This window comes from Narcine bancroftii, chromosome 3 (genome assembly GCF_036971445.1).
Source record: "Narcine bancroftii isolate sNarBan1 chromosome 3, sNarBan1.hap1, whole genome shotgun sequence".
Classification (NCBI taxonomy): Eukaryota; Metazoa; Chordata; class Chondrichthyes; order Torpediniformes; family Narcinidae; genus Narcine; species Narcine bancroftii.
This window is the reverse complement of record NC_091471.1, coordinates 273,211,145-273,232,972: the sequence shown is the minus strand read 5'-3', so window position 1 is coordinate 273,232,972 and position 21,828 is coordinate 273,211,145. Positions and strand designations below refer to the sequence as shown.

At 45.2% G+C, this 21,828-nt stretch overlaps 1 protein-coding gene and 1 long non-coding RNA gene across 9 annotated transcripts in view; one reads left to right on the top strand and one right to left on the bottom strand.

Moving 5' to 3' along the window:
• The window catches only part of LOC138758779 (uncharacterized), a 36,613-nt gene extending 35,112 nt beyond the window's left edge, over window positions 1–1,501 (bottom strand). For both annotated transcript variants that reach the window (XR_011354428.1, XR_011354429.1), the window contains exon 1: window positions 1,308–1,501. This is a non-coding gene — a long non-coding RNA (uncharacterized lncRNA). The remainder of the gene's footprint in view (window positions 1–1,307) is intronic.
• Window positions 1,206–21,828, top strand: part of LOC138758775 (mesoderm induction early response protein 2-like) — a 1,136,488-nt gene continuing 1,115,865 nt past the window's right edge. For 3 of the 7 annotated variants that reach the window (XM_069928157.1, XM_069928153.1, XM_069928156.1), the window contains exon 1: window positions 3,986–4,394. Coding sequence is in view for 1 of the 7 variants with exons in the window: in XM_069928152.1 (XP_069784253.1) it covers window positions 1,236–1,244 (9 nt within the window). In the remaining 6 variants the exon portion in view is untranslated. The other 4 variants (XM_069928158.1, XM_069928155.1, XM_069928152.1 and 1 more) reach the window with 3 other exon arrangements.

Here is a 21,828-nt window from a genome sequence, read left to right as displayed (position 1 = left end):
GTAAAAAGTCCATAGTTAGGGTGAGATGCATCCTTGATGATGCTCTTTGTCCTGCCCAGGTAGTGTTTCTGATTGATGTGCTCAGTGGTGGGGAATTAGGTGGTAATAATCCACTGGGCAATTTTTACCACCCGCTAGAGAGCTTCACGGTCCGATACGGGTTAGTTCCATACCATATCTACAGCACACCACAAGCTGTTCGGCCCTCAAATTTGTGCTGGACTACTGTATATATTTCTACCAAAAAAAAACTAAACCTTTCCTACTGCGCTATCCTCTATTTTTCTTTCATCCATGTGCATGTTTTAGAGTCCTTAAATGCCCCTACTGTTCAAGCAAACTTCTACAGATGTGTGCTGACTGACTGTATCGCGGTCTGGTACGGGAAGACCAATACCCCTGAGTGTAAAGCCCTCCAAAAGGTAGTGGACACATCCCCAGGACATTACAGGCAAAACCTCTGCTCAATATTGAATACATCTATAGGGAACGCTGCCTTCGGAGAGCAGCAGCAATCATCAAAGACCCTCACCACCCAGCACACTCTCTGTTCTCGCTGCTGCCATCAGGAAAGAGGTCTAGGTGCCACAAGACTCCCACCAGCAGATTCAGGAACAGCTGCTCCCCCTCAACCAACAGACTCCTCAACAACAAACTCAATCAGGGACTCTTACTTGAGCACTTTGTTGATTTTCTTTGGTAAAACACAGGATTCTGTTGGCACCGTGGTGAAGTGAAAGAACACACAAATGCTGGAGAAACACAGCAGATCAAACAGAGCCTTTTTGTTCAGACATCTCTCATGTTCCCCCACACCTTGATGAAGGGCTGAAGCCCGAAACGTTGCTACACAAAGGCACTGCTTGACCTGCTGAGTTTCTCCAGCATTGATCTTCTTTGCTCTCCCTGTATTGCGCAGTCAGTTTGTTTACATTTCTTTTTAATCTGTTTACAGTTGTTTTGATTGTTTACATCTTCACGCCCTACCAATTAATGGTCATTCTGCCTGGCCCGCAGCAAAGGGCTGCACATACTCTCGGCAGTAACGTTGCTGAAGGAGCCCGGGGTGGGTGGCACCAGTTAGCCGGCGCCGCTCCCTTTAAACCCCTGCGCGCCCCCGCCTTCAAAGGCACAGGCAGTTGCCCCCCGCCGCCAGTGGCGGCGCTGCCGAGCCCCAGAGCTAGTTAACATCCGGGAACGGGCGTTCGGATTTGCCAGGCAGGGACAGAAACAATATGGCGGAGGTGAGGCGGCGAAAGAGCTGGGTTTACCCCGATGTGATTTAATGACCGCGTTGGGTTTCTTACTGGCTCCCGGGCGGCCGGCTGTTGAGGTGTAGATCAAGGTAGCGGAGCTTCAACCGTTGGGGTTGTTGACTTTGCAGCCGGCGGGCGCAGGTATTAACGGCTGGCGATTTGTTTTAATTTTGGCGTGAGGGGAGGGAGGAAGGGGCGGGAAGGGCGAGGAGTGGGGGGGGGGGCTCGAGCGCCTGTCCCCGGCCCGGCTCGCGCTGACAGCTCGCGGCGCGCACTGCGCCTGCGCGCCGGCCCCACTCTCTGTTTGTAAACTTGGTGCCACATTGGCGCGCGGAGTGCGGGTGTGCAGGAATGAACCGGCGCGCGCGCCCGCGGGGAGTCCGGGGCCAGGCCGCGCGCGCGCGTCTCCTTGGCCTCGAGCCGGCGATAGGCAGCCGTGCGCATGGGCGCCGCGGAGCACGGGCTGCGGACGCCGGCCAACCTGTCAACCCACCCCCTAAAAGCAGAGTGGAGTTGCCTGTGCTGGGCGAGCCGACGTGAACGCATCAGGGCGCGGGGCCTGTCTGACCCCTCCCCACCCCCCCCCCCCCACCCACCCCCACCCCACAGAGCCTGAAATGCCTCCCAAACTCTGCTGGCAAAGTTCACATTTATGGACAGAGTAGATTCACATCACGTACAGCCCGGAGATCCCTTCTACTGCGGGCCTGGCAGGATGACCACGCATTGGTGGTTCGGGTATCTCGCCCCTTCCCCCCGCTCTCTGGTTCGGGCATCTTTGCCCCGCCCCCTTCTGGTTCGGACATCTTTCCCCCCCCCTCTCGTTCGCGCATCTTTCCCCCCACCCCCTCCTTCGGGCATCTCTCCCCCTCCTCTGATTCTGTCATCTTTCCTTCCCCCCCCCCTCTGGTTCTGACAACTTCCCCTCCCCCTGGTTCTGACATCCCCCCCCCCTCTGGTTCGTACATTTCCTTCCCCCCCCCTCTGGTTCGTACATTTCCTTCCCCCCCGCCTCTGGTTTGAATATTTCCCCCGCCCCTCTGGTTCGGATATTTCCCCCGCCCCTCTGGTTCGGACATCTCCCCCTCCCCTCTGGTTCTGACATCTACCCCTCCCCTCTGGTTCTGACATCTCCCTCTCCCCTCTGGTTCTGACATCACCCCCTCCCCTCTGGTTGGGCCATCTCCCCCTCCCCTCTGGTTGGGCCATCTCCCCCCCCTCTGGTTGGGCCATCTCCCCCCCCTCTGGTTGGGCCATCTCCCCCCCCCCTCTGGTTGGGCCATCTCCCCCCCCCTCTGGTTGGGCCATCTCCCCCCCCTCTGGTTGGGCCATCTCCCCCCCCCTCTGGTTGGGCCATCTCCCCCCCCTCTGGTTGGGCCATCTCCCCCCCCCTCTGGTTGGGCCATCTCCCCCCCCCCTCTGGTTGGGCCATCTCCCCCCCCCCCTCTGGTTGGGCCATCTCCCCCCCCCTCTGGTTGGGGCTTCTCCCCCCCTCTGGTTGGGGCTTCTCCCCCCCTCTGGTTGGGGCTTCTCCCCCCCCTCTGGTTGGGGCATCTCGCCCCCCTTTGGTTCTGACATCTCCCCCCCACTCTGGTTCTGACATTTCCCCCCCCCCACTCTGGTTCTGACATCTCCCCCTTCCCCCCCCCCCACTCTGGTTCGGACATCTCCCCCTCCCCTCTGGTTCGGATATTTCTCCCTCCTCTGGTTCGGACCGCACCCCCCCTCCTCTGGTTCGGACATCGCCCCCTCCTCCTCTGGTTCGGACATCGCCCCCCTCCTCTGGTTCGGACATCGCCCCCCCCTCTGGATCGGACATCGCCCCCTCCTCTGGTTCGGACATCGCCCCCTCCTCTGGTTCGGACATCGCCCCCCTCCTCTGGTTCGGTCATCCCCCCCTCCTCTGGTTCGGACATCGCCCCCCTCCTCTGGTTCGGACTTCGCACCCCCCCTCCTCTGGTTCGGACATCACCCCCCCTCCTCTGGTTCGGACATCGCCCCCCCTCCTCTGGTTCGGACATCGCCCCCCCTCCTCTGGTTCGAACATCGCCCCCCCTCCTCTGGTTCGGACATCGCCCCCCCCCCTCCTCTGGTTCGGACATCGCCCCCTCCTCTGGTTCGGACATCGCCCCCTCCTCTGGTTCGGGCATCTCCCCCCCCTTCTACCCCCCCTCCCAATTCCCAACACCTTGATGCCGAAACGTTGGTGATGTATCTTTACCTTTGCGACATAAAGGCACTGTTTGACCTGCTGAGTTTCTCCAGCATTTGTGTGTGTGTGTGTTTCCCCCCCCCCCCCCATTTAACCACCGGTGTCCACAGAATCCTGTATTTTACCCCTACGCCGTGCTTTTTTTTAAATGTGTGTGTGTGTGGATAAGTTCTTTCCCACCAATTGTATCCACGTGTTGTGTGAGTATGCTCGTCCCGATGAAAGTTCAGGATTTCCTTGCAGCCGCTTCCTGGCCGAACATCGGTGCAGTTTTCACTGGGCATCTCGAAAATAAACCGCAAGGCATGGTTTTTGTTTTTTTTTTAAAAACCATGAAGGATGCAGCTATTTTGACACAATCCTCGAAATAAAACAAAACTCTCTGCCATTCCTCTTCTTCCCATCCCATGATTTTTTTTTCCAACAGAAATATACAGGGCTTGTTTAGATGTCAAATGTGGTAGTGTTTGGGGCAATGGGGTTTGGGCTTTTTTTTTTGTAGAGCTATTACCGTCCAGAGTTCCGGCTGAGTTTTAAACTTGTGTTGGACGTTTTATTTGTGTGGCCAAATTACATGATGAGCGCCTGCTGAAACCCTTGTCGCTGGCGCGGTTGGTGTAGGACATTGTTCCATCACAGAGGTGCGTGCTCAACCCTGGGCAGTGGGCGAGCGACGCGCGGTGGACCGGGTGCTCTTGGCGGAGGGGAGAAGTGCGTCAAAGTGCACAAGAACACGTGACACGGAGGATTGTTACGAGATTCAAACACGGTTGAATCGACCCAAGTTTTCCTTTGAAAAGTCGGTGGCGTTGGGACCGGAAGCCTGGTCGAGAGAGAGAGGCAGAGCTGTTGGATGTGACAGTGCGGCGGCGCAGGAGCGTGTGAAAAAGCCCAGTGCTAAACGTGAAATAACCTTTCGTTACAAAGTAAGGACGAGAATTGTTCCCGTAAAAACTCCCCAATGCTGGAGAAACTCAGCAGGTCAAACGGTGTCCTTTATGTAGCAAAGAGCAAGATGCAGAACCTATGTGCGTTTAATTGAGAAAATGATGAACGGTGGTACAATGGCGCATTGCAACGTCGGAAAGCAGGGTTTACATTGACCTTGTCATGTGGAGTTTGCATGTTCTCCTATCTCCCACAGACCATTTGCTAGATTACTAGACCTGTTATAGATTTAAGAAAGAAAGACCTGTTAGATTTTATCTTAATAATTGAATGAGAGTTGGGTGGGTTATTTTTTCAGCTGTCTTCTATGAAGTTGAGTGTAGATTCAGCGTTCCTGTTCATGTATACTTTGGAACTCCTCATCTCTGTTCTCCGCGATGAGGAGAAATTGCTTTTCCCAGAGGGTGGTGAATCTGTGGAATTTGCTGCCCAGCGAAGTGGAGGCGACCTCAGTTAAATAGATTTGAGTCCGAGTGAGGGAATGAAGGGAAATGGGGAAAAGTCAGGCAGTTGGAGATGAGTTGATCATCAGATCAGCCATTGAATAGCGGAGGAGGCTTGACGTGCCTCCTTCCCCCAATTTCTTATGAAGCTCGAATTATGCCTAGATGTTTAATAAATGTTGCAGTTCTTCAAACCAAGATCTGCTATTAGATATGTGGTTAAGATGAATGCTTCAGAAATTGTGTTCAGAATGTATGCTTTGAAAGAAAGTGAAGAGATGACTAACTGATTGACAAAGTTGTCAATTTATAATAAATTTGGTGTCTGTACTGGGATTGATTGCAGTGTTCATTTCATGATAGAAATGCAAGCTACAACCTGGATATTTTATTTTGAAAGCATTGATTACTATTGAAAGTGATCTTTGGGATCCCCAACATGTTTGCAGTCTCTTCTAGAGGAGTTTATTTCCTCTCCACTTGCCTATGGTGGCCATGCCTTCATACCTGAAACTTTGCTGTTAAGTATTGACCTCAGAGTTACTTATGTTAATATAGAAGTATCTGTGACATGTGATGAGATTCTGTCTGTACTCGTGATAATACTTGTGCATTTAAAAAAAAATGTAGGATTCGTGTTGCTCAATCTCCTTTGTGCTGCAAAACTTTTTTTCATAAGTTTATTCCAAGAATTGCATCATCTGATTTTTTTTAAACCATTTATTATATCTTTGCTGAAAACTTATGAAATTATCCTTCTTTATCTATAATTGTACATAAAGTTAACTTTTTCAGGAATTATGGATAATTGTCTTAGGAATTTCATTATCTTGATCTTGGAAGGTGCTGGCTTAATTTTAATTTTATTTTGAAACTTGAATCAAATTGATTATTGTGTTTTGTTCTCAGTAAGTGTAATTTTAAGTTAAATGAAGTATTCCAATCTTAAAAACAAGCTGGCATGGATGATGATAGAATGGCAATGGTATTCCATTCATACCAAAACATACTTTTGAGGTGACAGTTGTGAGTTGCAGACTTGTTAAATAAACCTGACAAGATAGTTGGGCCTTCTGAAGCCATTGCACTCTCTGGGTTTGTAGTTTCTGACACAGCACCAATAAAGAAACTGGTATGGATATCCTAGTGGAATGGTTTATAACTTGAAGGAAAACTTGTTTAACCTCCATTGTATAGTGATTGTAAGTTATAAAATGTTCACATTTGTACTGATACCACTAAACATCAGAGGTAATGAATTAGATTTTTAATTCATTCATTGAGTACATTTGTTAATGCCCATCTATAATTGTCCTTGAGAAGCTGTTTGTTATTGTCTCCTACCACTGTAATTTATGTGATATGGTGATTTTTGACCCGATGGCAATTAGTGGACTGCAGTTTTTTTTAACCAAGTATCCATGGGATGTGATAAGGAGTGAAATTTTTCAAATTTGTTAGAGTAAACGTAGGTTGGCTTTTTCCATTGAGGGTAGGTGAGATACAAACCAGGGGGCATGGGTTAAGGGTGAAAGGGGAAAGGTTTAGGGAGAACATTAGGGGGAAACTTCTTCACACAGAGAATGGTGGGAATGTGAAATGTGCTGCTAATTGAAGTGAATGCGGGCTTAGTTTTAATGTTTAAGAAGAATTTGGACAGATACATAGATGGGAGAGGTATGGAGGGCATGGACTGGGTGCAGGTCAGTGAGACCAAGCAGAAAAATGGTTTGGCCCAGACTAGAAGGGCCAAAAGGCCTGGTTCTGTGCTGTAACATTCTATGGATGTTATGGATTTGGGAGAAAATTTCAAACTCACTTTGGCAAATTATAGGATTGCATCTTGATGTTAGAGTGGCACATTTGCATGGCTAGTAGTGTGAAAATTAGTGATCGAATATGGTGGAGTTGATAAAAATGTAGGAAGAATAAAAGATGGGATTTGTGTAAAATTGGTGTAAGTTGATGATTGCTGTGGACTCTGGGCTTGTTTCCCTTGTGTGTGACTCTAAAGTACTCATTAATCATAGTGCACCATTGGCTGTTTAGAGCAGACATTCTCAATGGAAGCCATAGCATATTTAAGGGAAGCCAAGGACTGAAATCCTAAATGGTTTTTTTTTCATGTTGTCAGTAGGAGAAAAGTACAGAAGAAACAATCTAAATTTGACTGCTTCACAGGGTAGGGGGCCCATAAACTTTGAGTAGAGTCCTAAGGGGGCCATAGCCAAAATAAGGTTGAGAATGGCTGGTTTAGAGTGATTGGTTGCTTTTATTGGATGCAAACAAGCTTGTCATTGGAGCTGTACGTAAAGTGAAGATTATTCAAGCATACTTCTGACTTGTGTCATCAAACTGGTGCAAAGATTTGGGGAGTTGAGAAACAAGTCCTTTGCTATGGAATACCTGGCTTCTACCTGCTCTTGAAGCACTGGTGTTCTGTATCTATTCTGAAGTGCTACTGGTCATGGAAACTCACTTGTATGTTAATATTGGAGAATTGGGTATGTCTAACATTTTAAGATATTAATATACAAGTTCTACAATATTACCACATCTGATCATAAAACAATATATGAATAATAAGATGGTTACTGAGAGGAAAAACCCATATGTGAGTACTGTATTAAAAGAGACTAAAGCATTTGTAACCATATTCAACCAAAATGTTAGATGATCCACCTTGGTTTCTTCCACTGATCTGCCATCACGAAGGCAGTTTCTTAACAAATTCAATACACTTTGTAAGATATCAACAACACTGCGAGCACTTGATGCAGCTAAGATATGGGACCAAACAACATTCCAACTGTAGGATTTTAAAGGGCTTCGGCATTAACTGCATCTCTAGTCAAGATGTTCCTATACAGCTAAAAAAAATAGACATTTATCTAACAGATATATCATATTAACAAAAGCAGGAATATCCATCTTATTTCTGCCCAGTCTTCTCAAGAATCAGCAGAATTAACTGTCTTCATTGGTGTTATTAATCAAAGTTAATCACCAATAATTGACTTGTAAGTGCGCAGTTTGGCTTTCATGAGGACTATTCTGCACTGACCTTATCTCAAAAAGTTGAATTCCTGATGAGACAAGAGTGGCTGCCTTGACATCAAAGTAGCATTTGACTGAGTATGGTATTAAAATGCCCCGGTAAAACGAAAGTCAAATAACATTGTGGAGAGGCAAGATGGCATGTTACAGCAATGACTGTTTGCGAGCAGCTCTGGAATAATCAAATATTCGAGTTTAGAACTTCTAAAAATCAAGCACAAAGTCAAACTTACCCGTTAATAAGGATGTCCTAAGATTGCTGGCAGACTTCAGAATCAGAAGAATCGGCAGTTTCCGTCGGGCCTTGGGACCTTTAAACACTGTGGAAGTTTTAAACAGCCAGCAATCGGGCCATTTAAACTTTGCAGGAGTCGCTCAGTGCATTTAAACATCACTGCTGATTTAAAGGGACAGCGCATGGACCATTTAAACACCGCTCGAACTACCAGCATCAGACCCACGGGCCAGGTAAAGAAGACTCAACCTTGTGGACATGGGTGGAGGGGAGGCTACAGGTCACGCTGAGACACCAGGACGTGAGGTTTCCACTCCCTGCCATCCTCCTGGCCATTGTACAATCCTTGGAGAACAAACTTGCTGAACTCTAGACTTTAATAACAGAGAGACTATATGCTACATGATGGCTTTATAGAATCATGACTAAATGTGGACATTCCAGACATGGCGCTGCAGCCCAAGGGCTGCACCCTCCATCACGCTGAGTGAACACCAGTGTCTGGAAAAACCAGGGGAGCCGGTGTTTGTGTCATCATCAATTCATCGTGGTGCACAGACGTGACAGTCACGTCCCAGTCCTGCTCCCCCAATTTACAACAACTGGTGATCAAGTACCGCCCATTCTACCTGCCGAGGGAGTTCACCACCATCATCCTGATTGCAGTGTACATTCACCTCAGGCTAATGTCAGGCTGGCACTGAGGCTGTGGTTAACAGCCATGAGACAACACATCCTGATGCCTTCCCATTCATTGTGGGGACTTCAATCAGGCCAACCTGAAGAAGACTCTAACAAACTACCACCAATATGTCACATGCAAGATTAGTGGAACCAATACACTTAACCACTGCTACACCACTCTGAAGAACACATACCGAGCCATACCACGACTACACTTCAGAAAGTTTGATCTCCTGGCTGTATTTCTACTCCTGGTGTACAAGCAGAGACTGAAGATCACAGCACCAACGGTGAAGGCGGTGAAAGTATGATCGAGGGGGGTGGAGGATGAGCATCTGCAGGACTGCTTTGAATCGGTGGACTGGAACATGAATAACTCCTCCATAGACTTGAATGAATATGCATCAGATGTCACCAACTTCATCAAGGCCTGCTGAGGGTGAGAATAAGGGGGAGTTTAAAGTCAGGAATCAGGATCTTTACAAGAAGTCCAGGTAGGATCTGCAGAAGGCCATCGCTGAAGCAAAGTGGCACTTCCAAAGAGGCAAGTGGAGGAGGCGACAAAGACAGATACATGCCAGCTATGGCAGGGAGTGCAGGCCATTACAGCCTACAAAGCGAGGGCGAATACTATAGATAGCTGTGATGCTTCATTACCTGGTGAACTGAAATTCTGTGCCCACTTTGAGAAGAAGAAACAAGCAGTGCCTACTAGAGTCCCTGAAAAGGCTGAGGACCCTGTGATATCTGTCTCTGAGGGTGATGTCAGAACATCGTGCAAGAGGGTGAACCCTCGCAAGCTGTTAGACCTTGACAGTGTACCTGGCAGGGTATTGAAAATCTGCACCAACCAACTAGCCAGAGGGTTCACAGACATTTTCAACCTCTCATTGCTGGAGTCAGAGGTTCCCACCTGCTTCAAAAGGGCATCAATCATCCAAGTACCCAAGAAGAGTAGTGTGAGCTGCCTCCAGGACGAACACCCAGTAGCACTAACTTCTACTGTGATGAAATGCTTTGAAGTTGGTCATGGCCAGAATTAACATGTACCTAAAGAAAGATCTGGACCTGCTGCAATTCACCTATCGTCATAGTCGCTGGCTCTCCACTCAGCTCTGGATCACCTCAAAAACAGCTGTTCTTCGTTGACTACAGGTTGGCCTTCAATATCATTATTCCCTCAGTGCTGGTCGAGGAGCTGCAAACTAGGCCTTTGTAACCCCTTCTGCAAATGGATCCTTGACTTTCTCATTGGAAGGCCACAGTCAGTATGAATTGGAAGCAATGTTGTCTCCTCACTGAGTATCAACACAGGCACACCCCAGGAATGCTTGCTTAGCCCACTATCTGCTCATGACTATACTATACACCATGACTGTGCAGCCAGGCACATTTCCAATGTTATCTACAATTTTGCCGATGACACCACAGTTGTTAGTAGAATCACAAACAACAATGAGGAAATGTACAGGAGGGAGATCGATCAGCTTGTTGAATGGTGTAATGACAACAACCTTGTGCTCAATGTCAGCAAAACCAAGGAGATGATTATCGACTTCAAGAGAAAATCAGGGAAACATAACTCAGTCCCCATTGAGGGCTCAGTGAAGAGGGTCAAGAACTTCAAATTCCTGGCTGTCAACAACTCTGAGGATCTGTCCTGGATCCTCCATGTTCATGCAATCACGAAGAGGGCTCACCAGTGGCTATACTTTGTGAGGTGTCTGAGGCAATTCGGTATGTCACCGAGAACTCTCGCAAACTTCTAAATGGAGAGCATTCTGGCTGGTTGCATCAATGTCTGGTATGGAGGTGTCAACTGTCAGGACAAGAATAAACTCCAGAGGGTTAACTCATCCTGCGACATCACAGGGACCAGACTTCACTCCATTGAGGACGACAACATGAGGTGGTATATTAAAAAGGAAGCCTCTATCCTCAAAGACCCCCACCACCCAGGCCATGCCCTCTTCATTCTGCTACCATCGGGGAAAAGATACAAGAGCCTAAAGATGATCACTCAGTGGCACAAGGTCAGCTTCTTCCCCACTGCCATCAGATTCCTGAATAATCAATGAACCAAAGACATTGCCTTACTTTTTGTGTACTATAATTTTTATTGTTTTGTATAGTAATGTTGTAAGATAGTTAAAATTTGTTTGCACGATGATGCTACCGCAAAACACCGAATTCCATGTGTGGTGAATGTCTGCCAACCTGCCTGTCTCCCCTCTGGTGAGCCTTGCTGTACTAACATTGGCTGTGCATTATCTCTACTGTTAAGGACACTCCCCTTGGATATAACTCTATATGATCTATTGTCTTTCATTATTGACCCATGAGTTTCTGCAAATAAAAGCCATGATTATTGTTTGACCACATCATCTTCATCAACTGGCCCTTCAATTTTATTAGCAGAAATGGATGCAGCACTCAAGCCAGAACGACTGATAATCGACCAGTCTACCCCGGGGGCCAGAGAAATTTTCAACCACTGGATTGCTTGTTTCGATTGCTACATGGCTCGAAACAACGAGGTCGATGAGGCGATACAGTGGAGCCACCTGAACTCTCTTCTGGGTGAGGTCCCTTTCGCCGTAACGCAAGGAGCTACCACTCTGGCTATAGCCCGGGAACGTCTGACTGCTTACTATGCGGCACCACGACACCAGTTGCTGACTAGATGCCAGAAACCCAGGGAAAGTGATGCTGCCTATGCACTGGCTCTCGTCTCGCTGGGAAACTAATGTGATGTCAGGGCAGTCAATGTGCAACAACACCGCAATGCCTTGAATCTGTATGTTTTTGTCGACAGGATTGACTCCAGTTTCATCTGACACAGGCTGCTGGAGAGGGAGCCCTTAACCTACGATCGGGCAGTCACTCTAGCCAAAACACTGAGAAGTGCCATGAAATGCTAGAAACAGAAAAGGAAACATCCAAGAGTGCTGGAACCCTGAAAGACAGAAAAGGGCGAACTCCTGAAAAATGCTACTTCTGTGATAAGAGCTGGCACCGCAAACAGAAATGCCCAGCTCGATTTGCTACCTGCAGCTATTGTGGGAAACACGGCCACTTCGCTAAAGTGTGTAAGGTGAAAAGTACTCCCACTGATAAAAAGAAGAGAAGCACCAAGAAAATGCGTCCTGGAGCTGCAGGAATGTGATAAGGGGGAATCTTCAGATGAGCAGGCTGAATCGACGGTGAGGTGAGATCCCCTGTGATAGCTCAATTGACTCCAAAGCTTGGGGGTTGTTACGGACTTGAACGGTCGACTATGAAGAGGGAGGTGAATGGTGAGACTCTTGATTATCTAGTAGACTTGGGGAGTACTGACAGCTACATCCACGAGAAAGTTGCCAGAGCCTTAAATTTGCCGAGATATCCAGCAAACCGAAAGATATCGATGGCTTGTAGTGAACTTACAAAAACTGTACGGGTCAAGAGTAAAGTTACTTTAAATTTGCAGGGACATTGCCTGGCTGATGTGTGGCTCTTTATTATGCCAGAGCTCTGCACCCCTGTGGTACTGGGGTTAGATTTTCAATCTCAGATGAACAGTGTACTGTTAAATTTCAGTGGACTACTACCCACACCATGCTAGCACATCCCCCATGCTAGTTACTGCGATCTGTCCGCATTAAAGATCAAAGCTCCTCCCCTTTTCAGTGATTTATCCCCCGAGTGTCGGCCGATTGCCACTAAGCGCCGTTCTTACAGCAAAGAGGATCGTGAGTTTATCAAAGCAGAGACCCAGAGACTGCTTAAAGAGGGAGTAATTGAACCTAGTAAGAGTCCATAGCGGGCCCAAGTGGTAGTCGTGAAAAATCACACTAAGAGAATCAACCGTTACACTAACCTGGATGCCTGCCACGCATCAATGAAATAATTAATCAGATAGCGCATTACAAAGTGTACTCCACTATCGACCTCAAAGCAACTTATCACCAAATCCCCATTAAGAAAAGGGAATGGCCCTATACGGCTTTTGAGGCTGATGGGGGGGTTATACCAGTTTAAAAGGGTACCTTTTGGGGTAACTAATGGTGTGTCCGTGTTTAAGAGAAATGGATAAGATTGTTTGGATGTATGAGTTACAGGGTACGTTTCCCTATCTGGATAATGTCACTCTCTGTGGGAAAACACAGGCTGAGCATGACAACAACTTAAAGAAATTTTTTATCAAAGGCTAAAGAACTCAACCTTACATTTAACGAGTGCAAATGTGTGTTCAATGCGACAGAGCTACCCATTCTGGGCTACATTGTCCGCAAAGGCGAAATCTACCCGACCTGGAAAGAATGGCCCCCTTTAAGAAGTTACCACCCCGAGACTCAGCAAAAGCCCTTAAAAGGTGTATGGGATTCTTTTCCTACTACTGCAAATGGGTTCAGGATTACGCCGCGAAGGCATCCCCTCTGTTTGACACTAAATCTTTTCCTCTCTCTCCAATGGCCTTGAAGGCTTTTGAGAGAATTAAAGCTGATATTGCCAAAGCTGTACTCTCGTCCATTGACGAGGATGTCCCATTCCAAGTGAAAACTGATGCCTCAGATTGTGCCTTGGCAGGAACCCTTAATCAAAAGGGCAGACCTGTGGCATTCTTCTCTCGCACGTTACGCGGACCTGAACTTAAACATCCTGCCATTGATAAAGAAGCCCAGGCTATTATTGAAGCAGTTCTCTACTGGAGACACTTTCTAGCCGGCAGAAAATTTTTACTCTTGTCACTGATCAGAAATCTGTAGCTACATGTTCAGTACTAAACACTAAAGTAAAATCAAAAACGGTACAATGGCACGCTGGCAAATAGAACTCTCAACTTATAATTATGAGATCCAGTACAGACCGGACAGGTTAAATGATCCCTCTGACGCATTGTCACAATCTGTTGCTGGTGCTCAGCTGGAGGGGCTAAAAAAGATCCATTGCAGACTGCCATCCAGGAGTTATGAGGTTCTTCCATTACATAAGGGCTAACAACCTTCCTTACATTCTGGAAGAACTCAGGAAACTGACTAAAAGCTGCCCCCATTTGCGCAATACTTCAAAGCTCCGGAGGCCACTCTCATCAAGGCAACCCGACCTTTTGAGAGGATTAGCTTAGATTTTAAAGGACCGTAACCTTCCAACAACAAAAATGTATATTTCTTTACTGTAATTGACGAATATTCCAGGTTTTCCTTTGCAATACCCAGCCCTGATGTCTCGTCAGCGTCTGTCATTAAGTCACTTGACAGAATTTTCAGCATCTTTGGTTTTCCCGATTACATTCATATCGATAGAGGCTCAGCATTCATGAGCGCTAAACTGCAGCGAGCCCTGCTACAGAAGGGGATTGCCACCAGCCGTACCATGAGCTACAACCCACAGGGCAATGGGCAGATCAAAAGGGCTGAAAGATTGTTAATCTTGCTTTAAAAACACATGGTTACCCTGTTACCCAGTGGCAGGAGGTGTAGCCTGAGGCACTGCATTCTATTCGGGTTTTTATTGTGTACTGCAACAAATCAAACACCTCAAGAACATATGTTTCCCTTTCCTAGGAAATCAGGAACTGTGATGGACTGGCCAGCCTGTTTATCTGAGCCTGGAACCGTGCTGCTGAAGAGCCATGCTTGGTCGCGTAAAATAGACTCCCTAGTCCAACCAGTTTAGCTACTGCATACCGACTATGCTCATGTTAAATTCCCAGACGGGAGTACTGACACTGTACCCCTAAGAAATCTGGCCTCGCCTGGTTCACCCCTTCCTCACACCCCTACTCAGAGTGAGCCTGAGAGATTGGGCTCAAACCCCCCCCCCCCCAAGCCTGTGACTCTTAGTAAACTTTCAGATGGCCATGCTGAGGCTCCACTGCCTCACGCTGGCGATTCTGGAGCGGCTCCACAAGTCAGTCCTTCCCACACTGCAGACCCAGGAACTGTACCAGTTCCCAAGGTTGCAAAGGAGAAGAAGCACCAGAATTCGTAAACAACCTGATAGGCTGACATATTCATAAAACATCTCATTATATTTTGATTCCTTGGTAGATACTGGTGAATTTTGGCTGTTAGAGTATTCTCAATGCCAAACAAACCAGAGGATGTAGATTAAGGGTGAAAGGGGAAAGGTTCAGGGGAACTTCTACCCACAAAAGGTGGTGGGAGTGTGAAACGAGCTGCTGGCCGAAGCAGGCTCCATTTTAAAATTTAAGGAAAAATTGGACAGGTACATGGATGGGAGGGGTATGGAGGGCGATGGACTAGGTGCATGACAGTCAGACGAGGCAGGATAATAGTTTGGCACAGACTAGAAAGGCCAAAGGGCCTGTTTCTGTGCTGTAATCTTCTATGCTTCTAACATATATCGCTTGCTTCAGGCTTTCCTAGCAGCTGTCCTTTTGATTTTAACCCTCCTTCTGCCGGGGGGAGACTGCGGTGAATGTCTGCCAAGCTGCCTGTCTCCCCTCTGGTGAGCCTTGCTGTACTAACATTAGCTGTGCATTATCTCTACTGTTAAGGTCATTCCCCTTCATATAACTGTATATGCACCTATTGTCTTTCATTATTGTACCATGAGTTTCTGCGAATAAAAGCCATGATTATTGTTTGACCACATCGTCTTTGTCTACTTCCTCAACTGGCACTTCATGACTTGGCAATAAATTCTGATTCTGATAATGCTTCGTTGGTTGGAGGTGTATTTTGCTTAAAGGAAGATGGATGTGTTTGTCAGTCATGCTAATCACAACACAGGGCATCACTCAAGAATTTCTCAGGGCAGTGTCTTTTGGCCCAATCATTTTGAGATACTTTATCAATGTCTTTAGGATGTTCACTGATGCTTGCAAATGGAATTGAACACTAATTGGAACATCCCTTGAATGCATGCAGTAAAACTAGATGATATTCCAGTTTGAACTGGCAGGTGGTAGGTAACAATCTTGTTACAAAAATGTGAGGCAATGGTTATCTCCAACAAGTGAGAGTCCCTTACTGTCGCTGACTCTGTCTCCATGAATATCTTGAGGTGAGGTCACCAATGATCAGAAACTCAGCTGGTCGGGCCACATGAATGCAATGGCTGTAAAAACACCTCAGAGGCTGTATCTCATGAGATGAGCGGCTTGTGTCTGGATACCCCAAGGCTGTCTACAAAACACAATCCTGGAGTGCGATGGAATGCTTTATTTGCCTGGATGATGGCAGTGAATCTTTAAAAAAAAACTCCATCCAAGACTAAGTTAGCATCCTAATTCACCATGTTGAAATCCCTGCATTGCACCTACACCGTGGCTGTTCTATATACCATCAGCAAATAACATTGAAGTTATTCAGTTAGGCTTCTTTGAAAACAACTAATAAACCTGCTGTCATCAAGAAGTAGCAAAAACATGGAAGCATCTCCACCTGCATATTATCTCCAAGTTTTCCACCAGCTTGACGTGAGAAAAATATTGATAGTCCTTCATTGTCATCTGAATCTAAACCTTTATTCATTTTTGTGATTTAATGAATCAAATATACTGTATATGTATTTTGATCACCATGTGTGGTATAAATGTCATTGCTTACACTGGATAGCAAAGATTTTGTTTCCTGAACATTTTTGGGTGTATTTTGTGGATTTTGAGCTGCCGATCACATAAATCACCTTAAAACCTCCTATCATGTATCTTTTTTTTTGATGGAACCTATTTTTGCGATTTCTGTCATACTTTGTCTACTTCAAGCATACAAAACTATGAAGTGCAACATGTCATTGAAAATGCATTTCCTGCATTCACAGTAGGATGTCTTCCCTTCTGATCTTGATGCAGTCAGTGACAAACATGGTGAAAAGTTTCACCAGGACATTATAACCAGGCAAAAGCTGTATCAGGGCAACTGGAATTCATCATTCTGGCTGACTATTGTTGGACACTGATATGAGAGGCACCACAGAACATTACAGCATAGAAACAGGCCCTTTGGCCCTTCTAGTGAATTATTATTCTGCTTAGTCCCACTGACTTAGTCCATAGCCCTCCCATCCATGTACCTGTCCAAATTCTTAAATGTTAAAATTGAGCCCACATTCACCACTTCAACTGGTAGCTTGTTCCACACTCCCTTTACTCCCTGTGTGAAGAAGTTCCCCCTAAACTTTTCCCCCTTCATTCTGAACCTATATCATCTGGTTTGTATCACACCTACCCTCAGTCGAAAAAGCCTACCTACATTTACTCTGTCTATACTCCTCATAATTTTAAATATGTCTATTAAATTTCCCATCATTCTTCTACACTCTAGGGAATAAAGTCCTAACCTGTTTAACCTTTCCTTGTAACTCAGTTTCTGAGGTCCAGGCAACATCCTAATAAATCTTTCAATCTGATTGATATCTTTCCTGTAGTTAGTGACCAAAACAACACAATATTCCAAATTCAGCTTCACCAATGTCTTGTACAACTTTACTATAACATTCTAACTCCTGTACTCATTACCTTGATTTATAAAGGCCAATATGCCAAAAGCTCTCTTTACAACCCTATCTAGCTGTGATATGACTTCCAGGAAATTGTGTACCTGTATTCCCAGATCTCTCTGTTCTATACCCCACTCCTCAGTGCCCTACTCTTTACTGTGTATGACCTATCCTGGTTTGTCCTTCCAAATTGCAGCTCCTCCCACTTGTCGGCATTAAGTTCCATCTGCCATTTTTCAGCCCATTTTTCCAGCTGGTCCAGATCCCACTGCAAGCCTTAAAAGCCTTCCTGGCTGTCCACAATTCCACCATTTTTTGTCATCTGCAAACCTCTTGATGCAATTTACCACTATTCAAATCATTGATGTAGATTAAAAACAAGAATGGTCCCAGCACTGATCCCTGAAGAACACCACTAGACATAGCGCTCCAGTCAGAAAAACAATAATTCACTTCCACTCTCTGGCTTCTCCCATATAGCCAGATGCTGAGTACAAATGAAAATTGACAGCAAAACATTTTTATGTCAGTTGATCTAACTAAATGTATCGGCATTATTCTGCGCTTAAACATGCTAAATTCAATAAAAGTTAATTTAATATTTCTCGAACATGTGATATAGCAAATCTGAAATGATCTCTTGTTCAGATTGAAGTTGTCTATCATAATTCCCTTTTTTTTTCAGGAAGCAAACCTTTTCAAAAAATATTTTGTGTTATCAGCCTTTTTCTGAAGATTGTCCGAGCCTTGCTAAATGTGGAAATCTCATTATTTGGGATATTGCCATGAAATTGAACATGTAAGATTTGGATCCAGTTGACATGCAACGGTTGGCAAGGATCTCTATTTCCAACAAGACAGTGCAAGAAAATATAATTAATTGAAATAGTGTATATTTCACTGTACATCAAGTCTTGAAACTCTCAAAAAGCACTCAAAAATAGGGTGGGGTTTGACTTGTATGCAAGTGTAGCGGCAGCTACAGTGCTCCTAAAAGAACACACACACAACCAGACCGGTTGAGCTCAGTGAGCAGACTAGTTTATTGCAGGCTGCTGGGCAGTGCTTATATTCCCAGCCTGGACCTGGCTGAGAACAGCGCTGGAGGGCGCTGACGTCTCCCGGGTATCACGTGTCCCCCCAGCACGGGCTTCTGAGCCCCGTGCTAGGAGGAAGGGAACACCCCCGATGGCGCCATTTTGGCCGGCTGCCCCGCCGCGTGGCTTACAAGCGGGGCCGGTTCGCCTGCCTAGTGGTGAGCCGCCACACAAGATACAAAAATGAGACCTTAAATTCAGCTGAAAAAAAAAACGCCTGACACGATTCGGTGTATGTCGACCCTTGAAACATCAAAAACCACCACCTACAATAATTTTTCATGCTACTAGATTATTATAAATAATTTTTTATTGGGAAAAAGATTTTTATTGGAAAAAAACACTTTTAAAATCCTTCAAATCACAATGACTATCATTGTCTGAGGCAAAGATCTCGGCAAGCACATCCTGAGTCTCACTTTAAATTCTCATCATACGGGTCCCAGTGTGTATCTAATGAGGTGGCTTCTGCTTCATCATCTGTGTCCCACAATAAATTCTCCTCTATGCCATCCATTCCACTAGAGATACCGCACTTTTTAAACAATTTTATTACAGTCTCTACTTCAATGGTTCTCAACCTTTTTCTTTCCACTCACATCCCACTTTAAATAATCCCTATACCATCAGTTCTCTGTGATTAGTAAGGGATTGCTTAAGGTGGGATGTGAGTGGGAAGGGAAGTTTGAGAATCACTGCTCTAGATCCAATTGTTACTGAAATATTTTACTTGAGAAAAATTGTCATTGGCCCATTTCCTTTGGAGTTCTGAAACTGCACATAATGAGTCAATTAGGTACAATTAAAACAGCAGTTTCCAAACTTTTTTTTCATCCACATGCCACCTTGAGCAATCCCTTACTAATCAGAGAGCACCTATGGCATAGGGAATACTTTAAAGTGGTATGTGAGCAGAAAGTAAAGGGTTGAGAACCACTGCTCTACTTTCACTTTATCCCATGCTTTGAGCACAAAGTCACACAGCACATCAAGTGATGGAGCACGCATTGTAAAGGATTTTTCTGCATTCGACATCCAAGTATTCTATTTGTGACGCACATGGTCTTTGAATGGCTTGTTCAATCAGGCATCTAGAGGTTGCAATATATCTTTCAAACCACCTGGGATAACAGCGATGTAAATATTATTTAGTCCTAATCTACTTTTAGTGTTCTCCGTTAAGTGGCTACGAAACATATCCCAGATTAACAAACTCCATCCCTTGTGTATTCCGCCTGTTCCACACATTGTCAGTCCATAGTTTTACGACATTTTCATTCAACCTTTTTCATGAAAACGTACAAAAATATTTTAGGTTTATGTTTGAGTTTGAAGATTACCATGGGTCTTAACTTGTCTCATCGGCCATGCATGATACCACCGTAAACCTGGTCCTTTATGGCCTGGACTTCTGGCTTGAACAGTTTTCACACCTTTACATTCCACTGTTTTATTGCCTAACATGTCGAAATTCATGGGGGTTTTCTCCATCTTTCCAATATTTGCCAATGCAAGCTGGTGTTTCTGCCGGGTCCATATAATAAACTAGTGAAACTTACAACTTTATAATCAGGATCTTTTGGTAATTTTTGTAATACCAAATTTTTCCGGTTCACAAAATGGTTGCACCAGCCTACTGTAGGTTCAAAATCTTTACTGCATTCTGGGTGTGGCTTTGCCCACCTCACTGCTTATGCCCTGATCTTATTTCTTGTGACTATGTAGCCATCTTGCCTCTGTTCATGTACCCATGCTGCGACGTGATGCTCCAACTCTGGCCATAGAAGGAGGCCTCTTCTCATCGAATATTGCTTCTTTTGGTACCTTTCTTAAAACAACTTCTTTCTTTCTCTAACCTCTTACCAACTTATCACATATCTCAAATGTCCTCACAGCATCTCAGTTGCTGGAGTTCTTGGCCAGTTCTATCACTTTTAACTTAAAACTCACTTTGTACTTTCATCGTTTAGCTGGAGGCTCCAAGATAAATGCCACCCTCGAGCAATGCCCAGCATTCAGTTATCGTGATTTTTTTTGGGGGTTGACGTATGCCCAATTATATGATAAAATCATGAAAATGAGGCTGAAAATGGGGACCCAACTTAATTAAGGCTGGGACCTTTCTTAAGGAGCTTGGGGCCAATATCCTGTGGTTGGTGTAATTTGCTTCTGGCAATTGCAAAGGATTTCATCCAGTGATCATATATCTCTAGATTTCAATTGACTCCAATTTTAGAAGGTTCTACTTATACCATGCTCAATAAAATATTATCTTGATGTTCAGTGCAGAAAACCTTATTTTCTATCCTTGTATTTCCTCCTTTATCCATATTTGTACTGAGTTGTAATGAGTTCAGCAGTTGACTATACTTGACAGAATCCAGAGCATCAGTGTTCAGGTTATTATTGAGCAAGAACTGCATCGGAATACTGTCAATGAAATCTTCCACTATTTTGCCAATAATTGGCAGCAGATTGGAGGGTATTGGTCAACTTGTATTAGACTCGCTAGGCATTTTGTTGGAGCAATTTGGCTAAAGGCACAGCTAGTTCTAGAGCAAAAGAGATCATTTTTGTTTTTTTTTTAATTATATCATGTGCACTTACCAATTTCTTGGTAATGTGGGGTGTATTCAATCAATTTGAGAACAGATTGGGAATCTTGGCAGAACAGCAAGATGGATCGTCCATTCATTAACTGCAAACTGAGGATGAATATCAAGGCTTCAGGCTGTTGTTATTTTTTGCACAACTGTCAATCAATTGCACTTGTGCCCTGGGTTCTGCCCTAAAACTCACAGTTTTTACATTAACATTGATTTCTTTGGTTTCTGTTAGCCTGCTCTCCATTTTCCCTTCTTTCCCATTTCCTATCTTTCCTCCAATTCTCCACCCCCCCTTCCCTCTCCATTCACAGAGCCACCTCCCCCCTCCCTGTTTGCTAGTGTGCTCTCCCTCCCTTATCCACTTATCACCTCTTGCCTGTGGGACTGTGCCCCACCCCCCACCATTTTGTTTGGGTGCCTGCTGACATTTTGAAAAGTTGGTTATGTATCTTTATTTTTGCTATGTTAAGTACACCTTTTGACCTGCTGAGTTTCTCAAGCATTGCATTTTTTCCTCTGCCCTTGCTGAGATGTTCTTTGAGATTCCCTCCATTCTTTACTTAGTCCTTCACCATTCATAACTGTAATTTCCAGCTTAGGTGAGTTTGGTCCTGTTTCTGACCTGCTCCATTATTGAACTGAACCATTGGTAAAATAAATCCTCAGTTATGAAAGTGCAGATTTTTGATGAAATATATTTATGCTGCTTGAAAACCAGGAGCACCTAATAAAATTTAAGTTTAGAGTGTTTTGAACATAGAAGAAATCCACATGGTTGTATTACCATCCAACACAATGGGTGTTTCCTCTGTGTGAAGATGGTCCCATCCTTTCAGATGGCA